General features: G+C 38.7%; 1 protein-coding gene across 1 annotated transcript in view; it reads right to left on the bottom strand.

Moving 5' to 3' along the window:
• LOC106059471 (uncharacterized) overlaps positions 1 to 22,270 on the bottom strand; it is a 59,382-nt gene that overhangs the window by 27,813 nt on the left and 9,299 nt on the right. Inside the window, exons 9-18 of the mRNA XM_056017674.1 lie at positions 21,740 to 21,841; positions 20,859 to 21,042; positions 19,246 to 19,321; positions 17,614 to 17,686; positions 16,312 to 16,427; positions 15,565 to 15,708; positions 10,215 to 10,310; positions 4,098 to 4,244; positions 2,756 to 2,899; positions 469 to 564 (exon numbers count right to left, since the gene is read on the bottom strand). Coding sequence (XP_055873649.1) covers positions 469 to 564; positions 2,756 to 2,899; positions 4,098 to 4,244; positions 10,215 to 10,310; positions 15,565 to 15,708; positions 16,312 to 16,427; positions 17,614 to 17,686; positions 19,246 to 19,321; positions 20,859 to 21,042; positions 21,740 to 21,841 — 1,178 coding nt within the window. The remainder of the gene's footprint in view (positions 1 to 468; positions 565 to 2,755; positions 2,900 to 4,097; positions 4,245 to 10,214; positions 10,311 to 15,564; positions 15,709 to 16,311; positions 16,428 to 17,613; positions 17,687 to 19,245; positions 19,322 to 20,858; positions 21,043 to 21,739; positions 21,842 to 22,270) is intronic.

Below are 22,270 nucleotides of genomic sequence, written 5' to 3'. Positions count from 1 at the left end.
ATGTTGCTCAAATTTTAAGTAAAGAAATGAATCACTTTCCAAAGCGTAAAAAAAAAGATAAACTTACAATATACCATTGGTTAATGTAAATGTGAGATCCACCTGTTTCTAATAAAATTGTTTCCGAATTTCACTTCGATTTTTGTACATTTTCGGTCATGTGGCCCGCGACACGACTGTCGGAAATTAAAATGGCCCGCGGGTCAAATTAGGTTGAGTATCACTGATCTTTGTTTTCCAAACTAGTGTTCCTGGAGGCCTAACTAGGTTTTCCAATAATAAATAATAATAATCAATAATTAACTAGTAGGCCATCACGGGAATTTATCTCCCTTAAAAAATAAGCAAAGTGTTCCGCTATTTACTCAGAATGTGCGAAGTGTTCCGTTGAGGAAAAAGTTTGAGAATCACTGATCTAATGTATACTTCTAATGCACGAGACATAAAATTCGAATTACTGTCCCTTACCTGGGCAAGTTCCCTCTCCTTTATCTAAGCACTCCATACCACACTTCGTTTGGCAGGAACCTTTACAACCATCCCCGTAAAACATTGGAGGACAGGCTGGAAATGAACGAGTTGTAGGCCATGAAACCGTCTCTTAAGACAATGAGTTCAATAACAGTGATTAATAGTGGTCGAGAGGCCAAGTGCGCTTGAACTTGGCTTGGCTTGGCTACCTAGAAGGGGGCTCGAGGTTCGATACCCGACTCGGGCAGAGTTGTGTTTACTGAGCGCCTAAAGGCAGCACGGAAAACCAACTCCTAGATACCCCCTTCCCCCACTGGTCCACTAAAGAGATTGGACCAAAAGCTCTCTGAGAATGCTATAAGCATGAAAGTAGCGCTATATAAAAGCTATAATAATAATAATATATTACATTCTCAAAAGTATTTCAATTAGGCCACATTTTTTTAGGAAATGATTTCGAAGTTCTTGAATACGAATGTACTTGGCAATTGTATTCCGTTTGTTACTTGAAAGTAACCCAATAGTTGTTTCAAATAATTCTATTTTTGTATTATTGGGTTTATATGGAAAAGGGGGGGGGGTGTTATTAGCAATGGACCTCATTCACCAAGCGTAAATGAACACATTTAGCCACGTAATAATATTGATAAAACAATGAAAAAAACGTATCACGTGACAGCCCTTATGGATTACGTAATTTGTATAGAAGAGATATAGAATCACGTGGCTAAATGTTGTTTGGTTACGATTGGTGATTGAGGTCCATTAATGCATGTTAAGTAAATGAACCGAAAATGTCCGCCGCTTAGGATTAGCATTTGGAACTACCCAGCCTACCCCGTAATAGACACACTGAAACAACATGAGTTTCAATACACCCAATGATTTTATTTGTCTCTATTTATGTTCTTTACTCCAGCCACTTGTTCTCTAAACTGACCTCCTTTTACACACAGTCCTGACACACTGCTGTTCACTCAACCATGTACACTCAAGGTCCACTGGTCATTTCATACACAGGCACACACACACACTGCACTACCAGCCACTCAAAAAACCATACACTTACTATCACAAGGAAACATGAAGAAGGGAAGACCAAAGAATACATGGCGCCGCGATTCGGAAGCAGATGCCAAGCAGATGAGAAAGACGAAGGGACAGTTGGAGAGACTAGCCCAGAACCTAGAAACCTGGATGAAGCTGGTTGGTGGGCAATGACATGTCCACAGGCAGAAAGAGAGACCATCAGCCCAAACCTCGTGTAGGTCAACATAAAGTGCCAGCAGCAGCAGGGCCTGAAGGCGGGACTCTCGTGATGACAGTCCAAAACGCATATCACAAGACAAGACACACTTCTGGAGTATTAACGCTATGTGTAACAAACAGTGCCGGGCATAACAATTGCGGGGCCCTCTATGCGAAATGGATTGCGCGGACATTTGTGTGTGTATATTTTGCAATTTCAGGAGATTTCCAGAATCATGACGCCGCCGCGGGAACCCCATTATAAGTTATAATAGCTTAAATTTAATTATTTACTCCTAGAATTAATTTGGGACCAGGGCCGGTCCTACAGATTGCGGGGCCCTATGCGAAACGGATTGCGCAGATGGTAGTTTTCTAACAAAAGCTGATCTGCCTTTTAGATTTAGGCTACTATCGACTAGAAAAATATCGGTTTTGATTTTTTATAAGAGATCTAGATAGAATTAGATCAATATTTATATGCCAGTGACTATTAAAGTGAATAAATTACTGGAACTTGCTGTTTGGTTCAAGTTCGTCTATTATTATATTTGTATTAAATGAAAGTTGAAAATGTCGGTTTTTTTAATCTCGCGTAGGATTTGCGTTGTCTATTTTGAATGACACCCCAAAATGACAAATTTGTCTATTTTTCAGGAGATTTTAAATAGCTTTCCTGAAATTTAAATAATTTTAGTAGATTTTCATGACGATTTGGTATATTTTGCGATTTCCTATTTGCAGGAGCTCCTGCAAAATCAAAGGCCTTGGGAACCCTCTAATAATAAGTTAAAATGGTTTAATTAAAAAATTTACACCTAGAATTAATGCGGGGCCTAAGAAAGTGGCCGCATAGGTAGCAGTGGCCTAAGGCCGGCCCTGTGTGGGACCTATGAAAAAGCTGGGCCCAGTGCGGCTGCATAGGTTGCAGTGGCCTAAGGCCAGCCCTGTGTGGGACCTATGAAAAAGCTGGGCCCAGTGCAGCTGCATAGGTTGCAATGGCTTAAGTCCGGCCCTGGTAACAAATAGTGCTTACAATTTTTGCAGTCTTCGGCGCCTTGAGAGTGGAAGTAGCCCTTTTTACACTTCGAGCACGCGCCTGTTTTCTTGTCACAAATCTCAGCACAGTTGGGCGGGCACATTTGTTTGCAGTTCGGACCGTAGCTACCGTCCGGACATTCTGTTGAAAATAAGTTGACATGAATGTTTTAGTGGTAAATAAAAATCTACATTTTATATGTTCTACTTCCAGTTTTTTTTTTTGTTTTTGTTTTTTTATGATGCTTTTTTATTTGTAATTCCGATAACTTTCCTGAAAACTATAGACACCAAGACAAGGCAGCGTAATTTTTGTCTATCTCAAACCCAAGGATTTGTTTCCCCTGTTAGTAATTATTGATACATGAGTCTAGGGGGTTTAGCAGTGAGACACATACTTTCACTCATGTAAGGTTTTAGGAAACAATATGTTTAATAGCATACAATGTACTTACGCCTCTTTTTAAGCGCTCAATAGTTCTAAGGGTGCGGTTCTTCCTACCAACTGGGGCGAGAGGTTCTTTAATAAATTGGGAAGGCGGCTCGAGACATGTTGATTGGCGTGTCAAGGGGACAACAAAATGTGTAGCTTTATTGCAGCGGTTCTCAACCTTTTATGCTCGGCGACCCCTTTTTACAATCCCCCACTCTTCCGCGACCCCCGCACGCACACACACATACAGCAATAGAAGAATAGACAATAACAATCCTTATTTTCGATGGTCTTAGGCGACCCCTAGCAAATCGTCAATCGACCCCTAAAGGGGTCGCGACCCACAGGTTGAGAACCCCTGCTTTATTGTAATTATAAATCCATAATTGAATATTAACTGAATAAAATGGTAATGTTTAAAAAAATTATAATATTTAAATTTGCTTTATAATTTTTACTAACTTTACTATTTTAACTGTGAATAGAGACCTTGCTATTAATGATTGAACTGTGTGAAATTTAGCCCTGTTGATATGAAGGGAGAGTAATCCTTGAAGGATTACGGGCACGACATGGCCTAAGTGTGCCGATGTGCCAAAAACTCAAAACTCAGACTCAAACCCACGACCCTTATAAATGCTTTTCGTTTTCCACAGAGGCATGGGCTCTACTTGCTGAACAGAGTGGGGGCTCTCCAATACCATGTCTAGAATTAATATTTTCGAGTATACAGTGTCACCTCGCTCCGAAACGAAAATATATAGTACCAGCACCCCTTACCTACACTTGTGTCACTGGTAAAAGGTGTAGAAACACTGCCCTATATCAAGCAGCGCCATATTTAGATATATTTTTTTAGTGATTTAAATACAGTGTCTGACAATGTTAACTTTGTATTTCGACTCACCCATCTGACAACGAGGGGCTTCGCCCTGCTCATTTTGGTACCCTGGCATGCATGATGAGCAGTGTCCCTTATCTGAGGAGCATTCGCCGTCACAAAAGGGAGGGCAATCTTCAGTGCAGCCTTTGCCCCATTTCCGAGATTTACACGCTGAACAGCACAAACAGAAAGAACAAAAACAAATGTAAAGTTGTAAACAATAAAAATATTTTTATTTACTTTTAAAATAAATACGTCACCTCTATTACAACTTAGAGAACGATTATTTTGAACTTAAGATTTTTTAAAAGAAGGAACATCTTTACCCCGACTGTAGCAATTATTCATAAAACACTAAACCATAATCTTCAAATACAAAATCAAATTTTAATAAAATGCTCTGAAAGACACAAAGGCAGAGACATTATATATATTTTAGGATAAATTTGTACAAATACTCCTTCTTCCCTAGTGCTATTAGAGCATGGAATGGGTTGCCAGAGCTAGCCAGGAAAACCAGTGACTTGGCAGAATTTAAGTCATTGATTAATATGCATGACTAAAGGCATGACGCGTAGGATGTAATCATCTTTTTTAAAGTAACGTCTGTATTATATAAGATAAGATAAGAAGACCGCCCACCAACAAGAGTAAAAAAAATCCTGCTTAAATAAATATGTAAATATACTGGACTTTATAATATTTCCATAATTGGCCCTTTTATATCAGTCAGTTGGTGACAACGTGGTATACCGGACTGAGACTGGACTGCGGCCTGTATATATGAAACTTTATACAAAGTATCTAACGGTCTTGATTTAGTCTTCCATCTTGTTCTTGTGGTCATCATCATCATCATCATCATCATCATCAAACTCCATTTGAGTGAGGGCTTGAGAGGCTCAAACCCTCTCTTGCAAAAGCCCTGGACAGAAACCCTGCAGTCTTGCGTAGTGGATAAATGTCGCCATACAGGTAGAGAATTTTGGGTTTCCCAGACCTGTCGAGACGTGTTCTTGTGGTAGGGTTTGTTTCTCGTTAGTTATTGAGCAGTGGCGTAGCATCCAAGGCGCGAAGGGGTTCAATGAACCCGGGCCCACGCCCATTAGGGGCCCACCTGGGATGAACTCCAATTGGTAACAAGACTGGAAGGATTAATCCTCCCGTAGAGCCTTGGCGAGAAACTCTGCTGTTAGGCGTAGTGCCTTTAAGCTCCCATACAGGACAAGTGACTCTGCAGACAAACTATCCCGCAGCTTTCGGAGCTGCGGACACTCTTGTGAGAGATGCGCCACTGTCTCCACCGACTCTCCACAGTGTCGGCAACGGGCATCAAAATTTGACCGGAACCGGGCAAAATAAGTACCAACAGGGCAGTGCCCCGTTCTACACTGCGCAATGATTAATTGTTCCGACCTTTTTAGCCTCCGCCATGAATCGTCGCGGTCCGGACAACGCAAATGCTGCCAGACTCCACGGGCTTTGTTGGAGCCATCCCAGGATTTCAACCACTTGTCATGTACCCACTCTCGGATTAATGTCGTAGCTTGGTTAAACGTACTTGGGGCTTCAAAAGTGGGCACGGCCAGCGCTCCTTGGGTCCACTGCGCTTGGGCCCATTACTCTTGACTTTTTGAGAACTTGGGGATGACAACAAAGTGAAAAAATAAATGCACTTTTGTAGAAACCGATTAAAAAATAGAATTTAAAAAGCTCCCCCAAAATATCCTGAAATTTGTCCCAGAATTTATATAAACTTAAAAAAGCAGTGTTTTAAGCTTTAATGTAGGGATTTGCTTTCCATCAGGTTTTGTGACTTGTAATGGAAGCTAACCCTAATCGTGAGTTTTAGGTGACAATCGTCTCCATATCGTCCCATTCTTTTTTTTTTCTTGTCTTTTCATACACTTATGGGTAGTATTACAGGAAGGGTGGGGGATGGAGAGAGTTTGGTTAAGAAGTAAAGATAGTCCCGATTGTTACTAATTAAATTTTCGATACAGCTGCAAATTATTCAATTTTTTCAAAGCTTAATATATATCCACTTAGTTTCATCATGAGATCACTGCAATGCTGTTAGTCTGAGGACACTCGAAAGCTACTCCAATGTTAATGTGGAGAAACGGTCAGACTTATTAAGTTTCTTTGGATCTGAATTCACGTCTTATCCGCAACGTGATGATGAGTGATGTCCAGTATCGTTGTTTGCGTTGATTAGCCCAGTTTTAAATATAGTGTTGGACATAAAAACATTAGAACAACAGGAAGTCACGCGGATCTGTCAGCTTGTAAACACACCAACACAGACATTTAGGATTGTGGGATTTTCTTTCTTGGCTTCCAAGTTTCCATGGAAACTGGAGACGGCTGCCTTGGGAAGAATCCCTGAAGAATCCCTGTTTCATCGTTTGGCATGTGAGGATATGTATAATCCACGTAGGAACAATTTCCGGGGAAGCATATTACTTGTCGTGAGAGTTCATGAAATTTGTTTTCTTTTGTTTTTGACAATGTAAAATCTTTTGAACTATTGAAAAAAAAAAAGTCAAACATCCAAGATGGCCCAGATGGGAGGCAAATGTCTGACACTTTAGAACCTGACAGCTCCGCTGGTTGCTATGAGTCAGTGTGACCCAAGGTATTCGCCGCGGGATTCAGGCCGGGGTTTCGTGACAGATGGGAACCAGACCTTATTTCCCTGCACAGCTCTGGTCACTTTTCTTATGTAGATTTTGATTCTAGTTCATATTCCATGAGACTATTGAACATGAGAGTTTCAGAAATCTTGAGAACTTAGACTTTAAATAAAATGCTCCTAAAGCTATAAATATTTATTTCAGAATATTAAATGTTAAAATAGTGAAATAGATTCATGATGGTCTTACGATGACTGTAAATTATATTGTATAATCTAATCTAATAATGTAATAATTATACCCGAATAAAAAGTAGGTAAAATCTAAACAAAAACAAATACAATTTAAAAACAAAACAAGTCAAAGAATTATCAAGGTGTTAACATAGAATCGTTCAAGTTGTGCTATTGCTTATAAGGAGGAAACCGACTTGAGGAGCAGGTTTATCATGGGCGTAGCCAGGGGGGGGGGGGGTTCTTGGGGTTCAAACCCCCCCGAAATGAAATCCCCCCCCGGGGGGGGGGAATTAAGTGACTGATTTTTGCTTTCATTTTGTTTATTTTAGGTGAGATTTTAATACTAAATCATCACTTACCGCAGCACAGCCGAGGCAGTTTTGAGTTAAAAACCCTCTACCAGGGGGTTTTGAGTTTAAATCCCCCTACCAGGGGGTTTTGAGATTTAAAAAACACCTATCAGGGGGTTTTGAGATACAAATCCCTCTACCAGGGGGCTTTGAGTTTAAAACCCCCTACAGGGGGTTTTGAATTTTAAACCCCCTACCAGAGGTTTTTGCAGTTAAATCCCCCTCTTCTATAAAACAAAACAAAAAAAAAAATGCAAACAACAATCCCCAAATTCCAACAGCACAGTTGAGGAAGATTTTGATTTTAAAACCCCCTCCAAAATTTACGATAAACCCCATCTTCAATATAAAAAAAGCAAATTACACACTAAAAATTCTATGAGCGTAGCCAAAGGGGTTTTGAGTTTAAACCCCCCTCCCCTCCAGTTGGGGTTTGAAGCTTAAAAGTACCTCTTCAATATAAAAAAAAAGCAAATTACACACTATAAAATATATGAGCGTAGCCAAAGGGGTTTTGAGTTTAAATCTCCCTTCTCCAGATGGCTTTTTCTTAAAAGTTTAAAACCCCTCCAGATGGTTTTGAGTTTAAAATTCCCCTACAGAGCGTTTAGAGTTGAAAACCTCTCTCTTCAATATTATTTTAAAGCAAACTACAGTCACCAAATTCTATGATCGTAGCTAAATGGGGTTTTGAATTAAAAACAAAACAAAAAAACTCCAGAGATTTCTTAGTTTAAAACCCCTCAACAGATGATTTGACGAGAAAACTTTCCTTTTCGATATAAAATCTAAAGCAAAATACAGGCATGTAATTCCAAGAGCGTAGTCAAGAAAGGTTACAAATTTCTACCAGTGGCTTGGGCTCCATTAATAAAGTGTGAATAGTCTTCTGCCGAAATTGAAAATCATTAAATGTGTCTCAACAAAGATGACTAAGACAGATTTTAGGAGTCAGTCATATAGATCGGGTCTAAATCAAAGAAATCCTATGCCGAACTGGGAGTCGAATCTTTAGTAAGGCTGTGACAGAGCGTCGCATGAGGTTTTGCGGGACATGTTCTCACACAAAATGAATTACGCAAAATAAGAGTTGCGGAAACAGCTTGCCGGAAAATGCGCCGAACGGCGCGAGAGGGTCTAAGTCAGTAAGAATAGCACATTAGGTTTTTGAAATAAAACTTTTTAATAGCAAGGTAATGCACTGTAGATATCTCAGAATATGCATTTTGTTGGCTTTCAATGCCAGAAATAGTGCTCGGCGGCGGGGCTTCGCCCCGCGCTGGGGGAGCGCTGCGAACTCCCCCAGTCTACAATAAACAATTTTTTTCCGCGGGGGGGGGGGAGTCAGGGGGGGAATCCCCCCCCCCCCCAAACCCTCCCTCGCCCATGAGGTTTATAAAAAAGATCTAGAAGATACAGAAATTGATAATTGAATAGTAATATTGCCATTCTTTGACCAATGCTTAGTATTTGGTTGAAACTTGGTTCATAGCTCTTAAAGAAATTTAACACCATATATTTATACAAATCCATCATAAAATTGCTATGAATATTCAAATTTGACAGGAAATCAAAGCCCAACAGATTCAAAACGAGATAATAGACCTGTTGGGCGATGCAGTGCTTGTAAAAAATACCGGTACTTTAGGACATCCATTCTGCACCATTTGTCTCTTTCATTAGTGGCAGCACTCAAGACAAATAAAAAGTTAATACCAAATTCGTATTATTATTATTTTGTTTTTGATACTGCTAGTGATCTCCGATGACGCAACATCCAAAGAAATAGAAATTAGATAGTCATTAAAATGTTTGTTTGTTTGTAAAATGTTTTACATGTTTCGGATGTTCCTTCAGAGTTGAAGATAATTAGTCCAAACCTCCCGCAGGACGAAGGGGGATACGAAGGGGGATGGGAGCGGGCAGGGTTTGAACCCGGGACCATCGATAAATCTGAACGACAGTCCAGCGCGCAAACCGCACGACCAAGCAGCCATTCTCATTACTAGGTTTTCATATTTGTTAGAATCAGACATCAGCAGAATTTGCTGAACAAATGCTCCAAGTAATTAAAATAAAATCCCCATTTATCCTTAACTAAACTGCAAGGCTACTATAATGGTTAAAATACGTTAAAATACAAGAAAAGTAATAATTTTTTCCCCATATTGAAAAAGGTGCTGGTACGCCATATCGGTGCGTTCCGTCACAAAAAAGCACTGTATATATATATATGGAAGAAATTTTGTATTTTGATATAGAAGGTAATCTTGTGTTTATATATAGAAGGTTATATCGTGTTTATATATAGAATGTCAACAAGTGTGTATATATAGAAGAGGATTTGGTATTTGTATATAGAAACACAACTCCCTCTTTGTATACACTGCGCCCACCCTTATGAAACCGTAAACCCTATCCTCTTTAAATGCCCCTCCCTAACCCACCTTAGGCAGACCCTACTTCCACTACAGCCCAACATAACCAACACCCTGTACGGCAGTGCTGAACAACTGAAGAAGACAGCACACTTTTTTCCCTTGGCACAGTATACAAAAGATCTCACAGCTCAGCAGCAATAAAGCTGGCTAGAAGAATAATAACAAGTATATAGAAGGAGATCTTGTGTATAGGCATATATATAAAAGGTAATCTTATGTTCACATATGGAAGGTAATCGTGTGTTTATATGTAGAAGGTAATCTTATGTTTATGTATATAAGGTAATCTTGTGTTTATATATAGAAGCTAATCTTATGTTTATGTATATAAGGTAATCTTGTGTTTATATATAGAAGCTACTCTTATGTTTATGTACATAAGGTAATCTTATGTTTATGTACATAAGGTAATCTTGTGTTTATATGTAGAAGGTAATTTTGTGTTAAATATAAAATGGTGCTAAAGCGGACAAAGTACCTGGGCATGTGCCATGGAGTCTCTCTGCGCAATCTCCTCCGCATTTTTCTTTACATTTAAATTTGCACATTTTTCCATATGTAAATTCAGGACAATCTGTTGAAAAACAAACAAAACACCAATTTAAACAAATATATCTTTATAAATAAAATGCAATAATACGTCTTGCAGTATTTAGCATTGTAAAAACACATTTATAAGCTGTTCAATTTTTGTGGGAAATTAACATCTGCTACACAGTTGGCAATAGTAAAATACCGTCCTTGACTTATTTAGTTTATATTATTTATTTTCACATCTCTTCCAATTCTCTTCACTTTATTATCTTACTTTTACATTGTATCCCCTCACATTTCTCTATATCTTCTTTTCTTCTTTTTCTATTTAACTGAGAGCATAACTGCCTTAAAGAGTAAACCGTTAACTGGATCTTAAGAATGGAAAACCAAACGAATAGGAAGTTACTGGTTTAATAATGTATCGCGAAATCACCGATAGATACTTGGAGTGATGTTTAAGTGATCTTATCTTCTTATCTTATAAGTTGATGACTGCCTGGTCGTGCGGTATGCAATCTGGACTGTCGTTCGATCGTTTTGATGGTCCCGGGTTCATACCCTGCCGGTTACTATCCCCCGTCGTCCTGTGGGAGGTAAGGACTAGGAAGTAGATTATCTTCAACTCTAAAGGAACATCCGAAACAGGTTTACGAAACAATTTACACTCGTTCCTTTTGATAAGAAGATAATCACATCATACGCGTATCCACCTGATAATCTACTTTTGTATGATAAGTATCACTTCCTACGCGTATCCACCTGATAATCTACTTCAGTATGATAAGTATCACAATCTACGAGTATCCACCTGATAATCTACTTCTGTATGATAAGTATCACTTTCTACGCGTATCCACCTGATAATCTACTTCTATATGATAAGTTTCACTTCCTACGCGTATCCACCTGATAATCTACTTATGTATGATAAGTATCACTTCCTATGCGTATCCACCTGATATACTACTTATGTATGATAAGTATCACTTTCTACGCGTATCCACCTGATAATCTACTTCTGTATGATAAGTATCACTTTCTACGCGTATCCACCTGATAATCTACTTCTGTATGATAAGTATCACTTCCTACGCGTTTCCACCTGATAATCTACTTCTGTATGATAAGTATCACTTCTTACGCGTTTCCACCTGATAATCTACTTCTGTATGATAAGTATCACTTTCTACGCGTATCCACCTGATAATCTACTTATGTATGATAAGTTTCACTTCTTACGCATATGCACCTGATAATCTACTTCTGTATGATAAGTATCACTTTCTATGCGTATCCACCTGATAATCTACTTATGTATGATAAGTATCACTTCCTACGCGTATCCACCTGATATACTACTTATGTATGATAAGTATCACTTCCTACGCGTATCCACCTTATAATCTACTTCTGTATGATAGGTATCACTTCCTACGCGTTTCCACCTGATAAACTACTTCTGTATGATAAGTATCACTTCTTACGCGTTTCCACCTGATAATCTACTTCTGTATGATAAGTATCACTTTCTACGCGTATCTACCTGATAATCTACTTCTGTATGATAAGTTTCACTTCTTACGCATATGCACCTGATAATCTACATCTGTATGACAAGTATCACTTCCTACGCGTATCCACCTGATAATCTACTTCTGTATGATAAGTTTCACTTTCTATGCGTATCCACCTGATAATCTACTTATGTATGATAAGTATCACTCCCTACGCGTATCCACCTGATAATCTACTTATGTATGTTAAGTATCACTTCCTACGCGTATCCACCTGATATACTACTTATGTATGATAAGTATCACTTTCTACGCGTATCCACCTGATAATCTACTTTTGTATGATAAGTATCATTTCCTACGCGTATCCACCTGATAATCTACTTCTGTATGATAAGTATCACTTCTTACGCGTTTCCACCTGATAATCTACTTCTGTATGATAAGTATCACTTTCTACGCGTATCTACCTGATAATCTACTTCTGTATGATAAGTTTCACTTCTTACGCATATGCACCTGATAATCTACATCTGTATGACAAGTATCACTTCCTACGCGTATCCACCTGATAATCTACTTCTGTATGATAAGTATCACTTCCTACGCGTATCCATGTGCTAGTCTACTTCTGTAAGATAAGGATCACTACCTACGCGTATCCATGTTCTTATCTACTTCTGTATGATAATTGTCACTTCCTACGCGTATCCATGTGCTAGTCTACTTCTGTATGATAAGTATCACTTCCTAGGCGTATCCACCTGATAATCTACTTCTGTATGATAAGTGTCACTTCCTACGCGTATTCGTGTGTTAGTCTACTTCTGTATGATAAGTATCACTTCCTACGCGTATCCATGTGCTAGTCTACTTCTGTATGATAAGTATCACTTCCTAGGCGTATCCACCTGATAATCTACTTCTGTATGATAAGTATTACTAACTACGCATATCCATGTGCTAGTCTACTTCTGTATGATAAGTATCCCTTCCTTTGCGTATCCACCTGATAGTCTACTTCTGTATGATAAGGATCACTACCCACGTGTACAAAACTTACAAAGTGATACCATAATTGTAAATAGATAAATAAATATGACAACTATAACTAGCTGGAGAGACTAAAGACATGATTACTATACGATGATCTAAGACTAAGACTAAGACTAAGACTGCTTTATTGATCCTTACGGAAATTTGTTGTGATTACAAGGACTCGTTTCTCATATAAAGACAACACAACAGAAAAATACACATAAATACAACAGACAACTACCGTCAAAAAACATAAACTAAAACTCTATGGTCATACCACAAGATCCTCAGGGCTTGCAAAGACCTTTCTTCAGGGAACAGTACCAGGAAAAGAAGAAGAGGCAGATGTCAGGGGCAGGCATGGCGAGAGTGAATATTTTATTTCTTTGTTGGTATTTTGGTATGCTAGTGATATCCCTTTGTTCATGTATTCCCAGGTTATGAATGTGAATAGTCTGCAGCATGGGCGTAGCCAGGATTTTTTTTCGGGGAGGGTTTTGGGGGGGGGGGATCCCCCACCCCGACCTCCCCCCCCCCACCCGCCGCGGAAAAAAAAAATATATATATGTGTGTGTGTGTGTGTGTGTGTGTGTGTACATAATTAATCTTTATTACATTCTGAACTTTTCGGAAGACGTTTATTGTTTATTGTAGACTCCCCGCCCTTGCTAGCAAGGGGGTCTGGGGGAGTTTGCAGCGCTCCCCCAGCGCGGGGCGAAGCCCCGCCGCCGAGCACTATTTCTGGTATTGAAAGCCAACAAAATGCATATTCTGAGGTATCTACAGTGCATTATCTTGCTATTAAAAAGTTTTATTTCAAAAACCTAATGTGCTATTCTTACTGACTTAGACCCTCTTGCGCCGTTCGGCGCATTTTCCGGCAAGCTGTTTCCGCAACTCTTATTTTGCGTAATTCATTTTGTCGGAAAACATGTCCCGCAAAACCTCATGCGACGCTCTGTCACAACCTTACTAAGGATTCGACTCCCAGTTCGGCATATGATTTCTTTGATTTAGACCCGATCTCTATGACTGACTAATAAAAAACTGTCTTAGCCATCTTTGTTGAGACACATTTAATGATTTTATATTTCGGTAGAAGACTATTCACACTTAATTAATGGAGCCCAAGCCACTGGTAGAAATTTGTAACCTTTCTTGACTACGCTCTTGGAATTACATGCCTGTATTTCGCTTTAGATTTTATATCGAAAAGGAAAGTTTTTTCGTCAATCATCTGTTGAGGGGTTTTAAACTAAAAAATCTCTGTTTTTTTGTTTTGTTTTGTTTTTAATTCAAAACCCCATTTAGCTACGATCATAGAATTTGGTGACTGTAGTTTGCTTTAAAATAATATTGAAGAGAGAGGTTTTCAACTCTAAACGCTCTGTAGGGGAATTTTTAACTCAAAACCATCTGGAGGGGTTTTAAACTTTAAAGAAAAAGCCATCAACTCAAAACCCCTTTGGCTACGCTCATAGATTTTATAGTGTGTAATTTGCTTTTTTTTTATATTGAAGAGGTACTTTTTAGCTTCAAACCCCAACTGGAAGGGGGAGGGGGGTTAAACTCAAAACCCCTTTGGCTACGCTCATAGAATTTTTAGTGTGTAATTTGCTTTTTTTATATTGAAGATGGGGTTATCGTAAATTTTGGATGGGGTTTTAAAATCAAAATCTTCCTCAACTGTGCTGTTGGAATTTGGGGATTGTTGTTTGCATTTTTTTTGTTTTGTTTTATAGAAAAGGGGGATTTAACTGCAAAAACCTCTGGTAGGGGGTTTAAAATTCAAACCCCCCTGTAGGGGGTTTTAAACTCAAAGCCCCCCGGTAAAGGGATTTGTATCTCAATACAATAGTGGTTTTTAAAATCTCAAAACCCCCTGTAGGGGGATTTAAACTCAAAACCCCCTGGTAGAGGGTTTTTAACTCAAAACTGCCTCGGCTGTGCTGTGGTAAGTGATGATTTAGTATTAAAATCTCACCTAAAATAAACAAAATGAAAGCAAAAATCAGTCTCTAAATTCCGTCCCCCCCCCCTGAGGGGGGGGATTTCATTTCGGGGGGGGTTTGAACCCCAAGAACCCCCCCCTGGCTACGCCCATGGTCTGCAGATTATGAACTGAATTGTTTAGTCTCCCTTGAATGTGCGAGAGATTGTGTTAGTCAGTAAGGTCTTGTTCCCGGTCCAGGAAGGTTGGACAGTTGTTTCCTGGACTAGTGTTTGAGTAGTTAATATTTGCTGAGAGTGTTGTGTATTTTATTGGATATTAAAGTTATTATTATTTTTCCTGGGTAACGAGAATTTCTTTATGGAGTTTATTTAGTATTAAATTAATTGTTCCTGAGTAACCCCTAATGAGCCAAGCAAGAAAAGAACACTGACAGCAGACAGAAAATGCGGCGGGATTGAAAGAGATTCTATACAAGTCAAAATACTATGAGAAATGGAGAAAGACGGTCAACAGATTTCGCGTGGTGCCCCAACGGTCCTACAATCTAAGGCAGGGGTTCTCAACCTGTGGGTCGCGACCCCTTTGGGGGTCAATTGACGATTTTCCAGGGGTCGCCTAAGACCATCGAAAAAATGAATTACTTTTGTCCATTCTTCTATTGCTGTGTGTGTGTATGCGGAGGGGGGGGGTCGCGGCAGAGTTGGGGGTTCTAAAAAGGGGTCGCCGAGCCTAAAAGGTTGAGAATTGCTGATCTAAGGGATATGGTGAAGATTTCATTGGTTTACTTTTATCACAGATCCTCTTGGTGCTGTCGCTGTACATGTAGCCCAGGGAGCACTCGTCACACTCTCCATTGAACTTGTCACAGACCACCTCACACTGCAGGCACGTCTCTGTACAGTTGTAGCCCCACTTGCCATCAGGGCAGTCTGTTGGTCAACGTAGAAGAAGTAAAATGCGCGATGATGAAGACAATAAGATATACATTATCATAAAAATATTTTTTTTAAAGAAACAAAGCTTATATTAAGTGTCATTGTGTTAATTAGTTTGGATAAGTGTTGTCATTATATCCCCTACAAACTATGACATAATAAATCTGTGCGATTAGAACTCTTATTACCAAGTGTTTTTATTTAGATTTTGGCTTTCTCAATACGCTATGATCCTGTCACTCCCAAACCGTCACAAGTCAATCTATATTCTCGTTACATCCAATGCTCAAATTTATTGGTCAGTGACACAGTAGATCAGCGGTTCTCAACCTTTTAAGCTCGGCGACCCCTTTTTACACCCCCCCCCACTCTGCCGCTACCCCCCCCCCTCGCACATATACAGCAATAGAAGAACAGACAAAAACAATCCAAATTTTCGATGGTTTTAGGCGACCCCTGGCAAATTCGTAAATCGACCCCCCCAAAGGGGTCGCGACCCACAGGTTGAGAACCCCTGCAGTAGACCTTTACCGGTACCTTGAACTAAACCCAATTAGTAACTTATCCTAGGAACACTGATGAACAAACCCCACCTACCTTCTGGACATATCGTCTTCCAGGGGCAACGGATATGTCTGCTTGTCTGGGGCTCCCCCCTGGCCCCGACAGCTGAACAAGGATAGCCCATGCTGGTGTTGACAGCTGAACAGACCCTGTAAGTTCATTGAACAAAAAAAAAAAAGTGGAAAGTTTGATATTGTTTGAATCAACAAAAGAGGTAGAATATTATAAAGTATATTAGAAACGATAGAATGGTCTCTAGAACAGAAGAGATATCTACTAGAACAGCAGATATGGACATTAGCTGGTTGTAAATGTGGAGTTCTTCTCCTTGGATAATCTATTTTTAAAAGTATTTTTCATATTTACAAAGGCTATCCTTACTCTCTCTGTCTGTCAGTTAAAATGTTTGTACATGTTATTTCTACCACACCCAAATTCGAATCAAGCTGAAATTTTTGCACAATTTTTTTTTTACCTTACAACACAAGAATCAATTAATTAAAAAAAAAACTTTTAATAATTTAATATAATTTCGCTTGGTATCGAACAAGGGAAATAAATTGTGCTTGAATGAATTGGCGGTATAAGTTGAATTAGCTCCCTTTTATACCTTTCTGGTCGCAGCTTTAAAGTTGTATGCTCACTATAGATTAGTATAAAACCTTCTATTTTCATAAGCACTTCCCTGCTAGAACAGAGGTTAGTATGTTGGCATGAGTAGGCATGAGTCCTCAGGTTAGAATACGGGTCGTTTTTTTGTATTTTCTCATTAAAAAATGCATTAAAAAAGAGACAGGATGCCATTCACTAAAATATCCCATTTTTTTGAGAAAACTAAAAGCATGAAATTACGCTAAAGAAAAACAATTGGTGAAAATGTTTTCCATTGCACAGATTTATTATTGTTAGTCTTCATCTTATATAATACAGACGTTACTTCAAAAAAGGAAGATGTCTAGATCAGTAACAAATTCAAATACATGATTGATCCAAACTCATTGATATAACAACACTCAACATTAGCTTTGTTCAATTTTTTTAAAGTGATAAGCAGCTGCGGATTGATTCGTCTTCTTTTCTAAGTTTGAGATCATCATTTTATAATTTGAAATAATTCATGGTTTTACAAAAATCTTTATTTTAAATAAAAGTACCATCATCATTATAGTATATATTGTTTGGTATAAGGGGGGCGGGGGTAAAAGTAATGCAATTGTTGTATTTTTTTTAAGGTAACAATAAAAGAAGTTATGTCTTGATAGCTGTGACAGGTTTTAAAAAAAAATGTGTGTGAAGTTTCCCCTCTTGTTTATACATTTCTTCGTTGATACTTACATCTGTGTAATGGCGTAGCTGTTAGTCTTACAGAGCGCTGAGCAACTAGTGATTACCTCCACATCTCTCCTGTCTTGAGAACACACACACAAATAGAAATGTAATTAACATTGTTATGATTTTAACAAACATGTATAGTATGAAAAAAAAGGTTCCCCTTTCAGACCTTGTAGTATATAGAGAAGATGATGTAAAGATAATCTGTTTCTGTGGCCTACGGTCAACGAGGGTGTCATGTGGCCAGCACAACGACCAACCGCCTTTACTTTTTCCCCAACTAATGTCAGGTACCCATTAGATCTGGATGGACTCAGAGGTGCCTAAAGATTCTTAAAATCTCAATTTTCACCAGGATTCAAATCCGGGACTAACTGTTTCAACTGTATTAATATAGAATCTGTATCACGTAATAAAATTCATATATGATTGTTAATAGCAATACACATTGATCTGTTGCACAATTATTATCTTATTATTTAAAATATTTTTTAAATGACCTGGCAACTATAACTAAATTCGGATTTTGCAATTATTAGAATCCAGATATTTCTAGATGTATTCTTGGGTCACTCAGTTTAAAAGAATGAGATAAAAAAATCTGAAGTCAAAAGTTTTATGTTGTTGTTTTTTTTATTTCGCTGTATTCTACTGTTCCAATTAGATCTTTAGATCGTGCCTCATTTGTAGTCTGAAGGATTAATTTGTATTTGTATGTTCTCTCTTTCTCACGCCATCTTTCTTTCTTTCGTTTTCACTGTCATTCTCTCCAGCTTTCTCTCTCTCTCTCTCCTTTTTTTTTCAGTCAGTCACTTTCTCTCTCTCTCTCTCTCTCTTTTTATCTCTCCATTTTTCCATCAGTCACTTTCTCTTTCTCTCCCTTTTCCATCTGTCACTTTCTCTCGCTCTCTCTCTCTTAACATCAGTCACTTTCTCTCTCTCTTTCTCCTTTCCATCAGTCACTTTCTCTCTCTCTCTTTCTCCTTTCCATCAGTCACTTTCTCTCTCTCTCTCTCTTTCCATCAGTCCCTTTCTCTCTCTGTCTCTCTTTCCATCAGTCACTTTCTCTCTGTCTCTCTTTCCATCAGTCACTTTCTCTCTCTGTCTCTCTTTCCATCAGTCACTTTCTCTCTCTCTTTCCATCAGTCACTTTCTCTCTCTCTTTCCATCAGTCACTTTCTCTCTCTGTCTCTCTTTCCATCAGTCACTTTCTCTCTCTGTCTCTCTTTCCATCAGTCACTTTCTCTCTCTGTCTCTCTTTCCATCAGTCACTTTCTCTCTCTGTCTCTCTTTCCATCAGTCACTTTCTCTCTCTGTCTCTCTTTCCATCAGTCACTTTCTCTCTCTCTCTCTCTTTTTCCATCAGTCACTTTCTCTCTCTCTTTCCATCAGTCACTTTCTCTCTCTGTCTCTCTTTCCATCAGTCACTTTCTCTTTGTCTCTCTTTCCATCAGTCTCTTTTGCTCTATTTCACACTTTGTCTCTTTCTCACTCTCTTTTTCATTCAGAGTCAAATCTCTTTCGTTATCTGATTCTGTCTTTCTCTCTTTCTCTCTCTCTCTCTCTCTCTCTCTCTCTCTCTCTCTCTGTCCATTCCAAATGACAATGCTTGAGTCCCAGCAGTTTTATACGTACACAATATTGTTCTCTTCGTTGTCTTGTATCTTCTGACCCTGGAGGCTCTCAGCTCATCATGACCATATTTCAAATCCTGAAAAAAAGAATTATATAAAACGATATCAAATAATTGTTAATTAGTTCTAGCAGTTTGTTAATTAGTTCTAGCAGTTTAATCACATTTGAAGCGTTTGGGTGAAATTATTGAAGTTGCACCTATAATTAAAAAAAACAATCTCGGTGGGTTCCTATAAAACTACAGGATATCTGACTTCAGTTTTATTTTTAAAAGAAAAGGAAAACAAATCGGTAACCATGGTGAATAGAGCCGACAACAAACACCGACCTGCAACGCCGCAACGTCACAGGACTGTACGACGTGGCAACGAGCTATTGGTCTCCTCTGCCCACAGGTTGCGACGTCAGCAGGTCATTGTTGAGGCTTTCTGTAACGAACGTTTTCAATGGAAAGGCTGCTTGGTGTGCTTTGTCATCAGTGTATATATAACAACGAGATGCCCTTGTACCTTGGCGAACTGATTACTCCATATGTCCCCCAGAGAGCCCTGCGCTCAATGGACTCAACGCTTTCAGCGTTTCTCCCTCAAAAGCTACGGTTTGCGGGCTTTTCAGTTCACGGACCAAAGGTTTGGAACTCACTCCCCATTGATCTCAGACAGACAAAATGCTACACCACTTTTAAGAAGAACATTAAGACCTACTTGTTTAAAACTTTTTTAGATTAGTTTTTGATTGTTGTCGTGTTTGTGTTTGTAATGTTATTACAGCGCCTTGAGCCTACATTTTGTTTGTTAACAGCGCTTTATAAATAAAATTATTATTATTATTATTATTATTATTATTATCTCATCCCAAAGACTTTGGTCCGTCACGCTTTTGCATTAAGTTAATTAGAATGAACTAGCTTATTGTAGGAAAGCAAGGCCCGAACTCGTTACTATTGAGACTGCACGACCAAGCTGTGTCACCCTAACCTCTTTATCTACGTACATTGTCGCTTTAATCCTTTACCTTTATCGTATTTTCCCTTAGTCTGTTAGACTGATGGGGCATTCGTCGACCGTCTGTCTCCATTCCTGTCTTTTGCCTTAGTTACAACCTCTTTCAATGGCAGTCCCGTCCATTCTTTTATAATCTCTCACACACACACTCACACTATCCCTTAGTCTGTTGGACCGTTGGGACACCAGGCTAGATTTGTCGACCGTCTTTCTCCATTCCTCCCTTTTTTTGCCTTGTTTAGAACCTCTATCAATGGCAGGCCAGTCCATTCTTTAATGTTGTCCTCCCATCTTTTATAATAATAATAATAATAATAATAATCTTTATTGTCCGTATGGAAATTTGTCTTACAATTTGTGCATTAGACCAAACAAAAAACATTATAACTATAAGAAACCAAAATGTACATTCACACCAGACTCACTCATAATTTACATGTGACAAAGTTTATACCAGATTGTTCTTATTTAATGTTGTCCTCCCATAGCTTTCTCTGTCTGCCTCTTCTTCTTTTTCCTGGTACGGTTCACTGAAGGAAAGTCTTTGCGAGCCCCGAAGATCTTGTAATCCTTTAATACTATTAAATCAACAATTTTTTTTTCACTTACAAAAATATCTAGCCCAGCAAACCGAATCTCATCTTCGAGTGTGTGTTTATTTGTCGTCAATTTTAGGTAGCAGCCGAAGCTGTGTATTGAGTGGAGGCTTTGCAGCACGTGAGAACCGGGCGTGTCCAGAAGAAAGCTTCCAAGAATCCAACTCACATTGGTTCCCGGTTTTGTCCAATTGGTTCTATAACAGAAAGTAATAAACAATGACAGCCCTGACAAGAGAAACGCTTCAGTGGACTGACAGCTATCTTTATGTAAGTCAACCTGAAATATCCAGCACTGAATTAAATCCTTAAAGTAAAGGTAAATATCCTCTTTCAGACCTTTCGATCAATAGAGAAGATGATATTAAGGTCATTTGTGTCTTTGGCCAACGGTTCACGAGCAGGGTGTCATGTGGCCAGCACAACAACCAACCGCTTTTACATTTCCCAGCTTAATTCAGTTACCGATTAGAGTTGGGTGGACTCAGGGGGGCTCTGAAAATCCCGAAGCTCAATATCCCAGTCTTCACCGAGATTCAAACCTAGGATCCCCAGATTAGGAAGCCAAGCGCTTAACGACTCAGCCACCGTGCCCCCAAATTAAATCTTTACATTACGAGTAATTCACCAGATTTGTCGAACCGAGAATCTAAATCTAGTTTTAGTTTACATTTAACAGTATATCTTTGTGTGTTTATTTTCAAACTTTTGAATTGTGTGAAATTTTATTTAAGTCGTTAACCCTACGCAATTGTTTACAATGATAGTGACATTATCTATTTCTATTTCCCCTGTATAATAAAACCGAAAAATAGATTCAGCTTTAGAGTGCTTTGTTTAAATGTTCAAACAATTTATTTAATCCAATTCAAAGAAAGCTGTGAACAAACCTACACTGTCAGGTTGTGAGTGTCTAGAATTAACTCATCCTGGTTCGAGTGATTCATGATGAGAATAACTTGATAACTGACACTATGATACTGCAATGCAGGCGTTCTGAAAAAATAAACAGGAATCTATATTGCAAATATTATTTTCCTGTTAAATCCTGAAAATTCGGAAAAATATGGTATCTGTTCCGCCCTAAGGTGCTCAGCAAACACAACTCTGCTCGAGTCGGGAGTTGAACTCAAGCCCCTTTATGGTAAGCTATGAGTTTAGGCCTGTGACACACAACCCACAAGTAATGGCATATTATCTTAATATTTCAGAACTCATAATAATAAAAACGACTTTGAACTGTTGTATATGCGTTGTAAACTAATGAGTCTGGTACTCATAAATTCAGTGATAACTTCATTGAATAGCTCAGGTTTAAACATGGAAAATATAAAAGTACAAAAAAAAAAAAAAAAGCAAGGGAAAGTAAGGGAAAGAACTACACAGTTACAACAATTTATCTCAATAATGTAGAATTTATTTCCT

This window comes from Biomphalaria glabrata, chromosome 18 (genome assembly GCF_947242115.1).
Source record: "Biomphalaria glabrata chromosome 18, xgBioGlab47.1, whole genome shotgun sequence".
Lineage (NCBI taxonomy): Eukaryota > Metazoa > Mollusca > Gastropoda > Planorbidae > Biomphalaria > Biomphalaria glabrata.
This window is presented reverse-complemented; position numbering and strand designations above follow the sequence as displayed.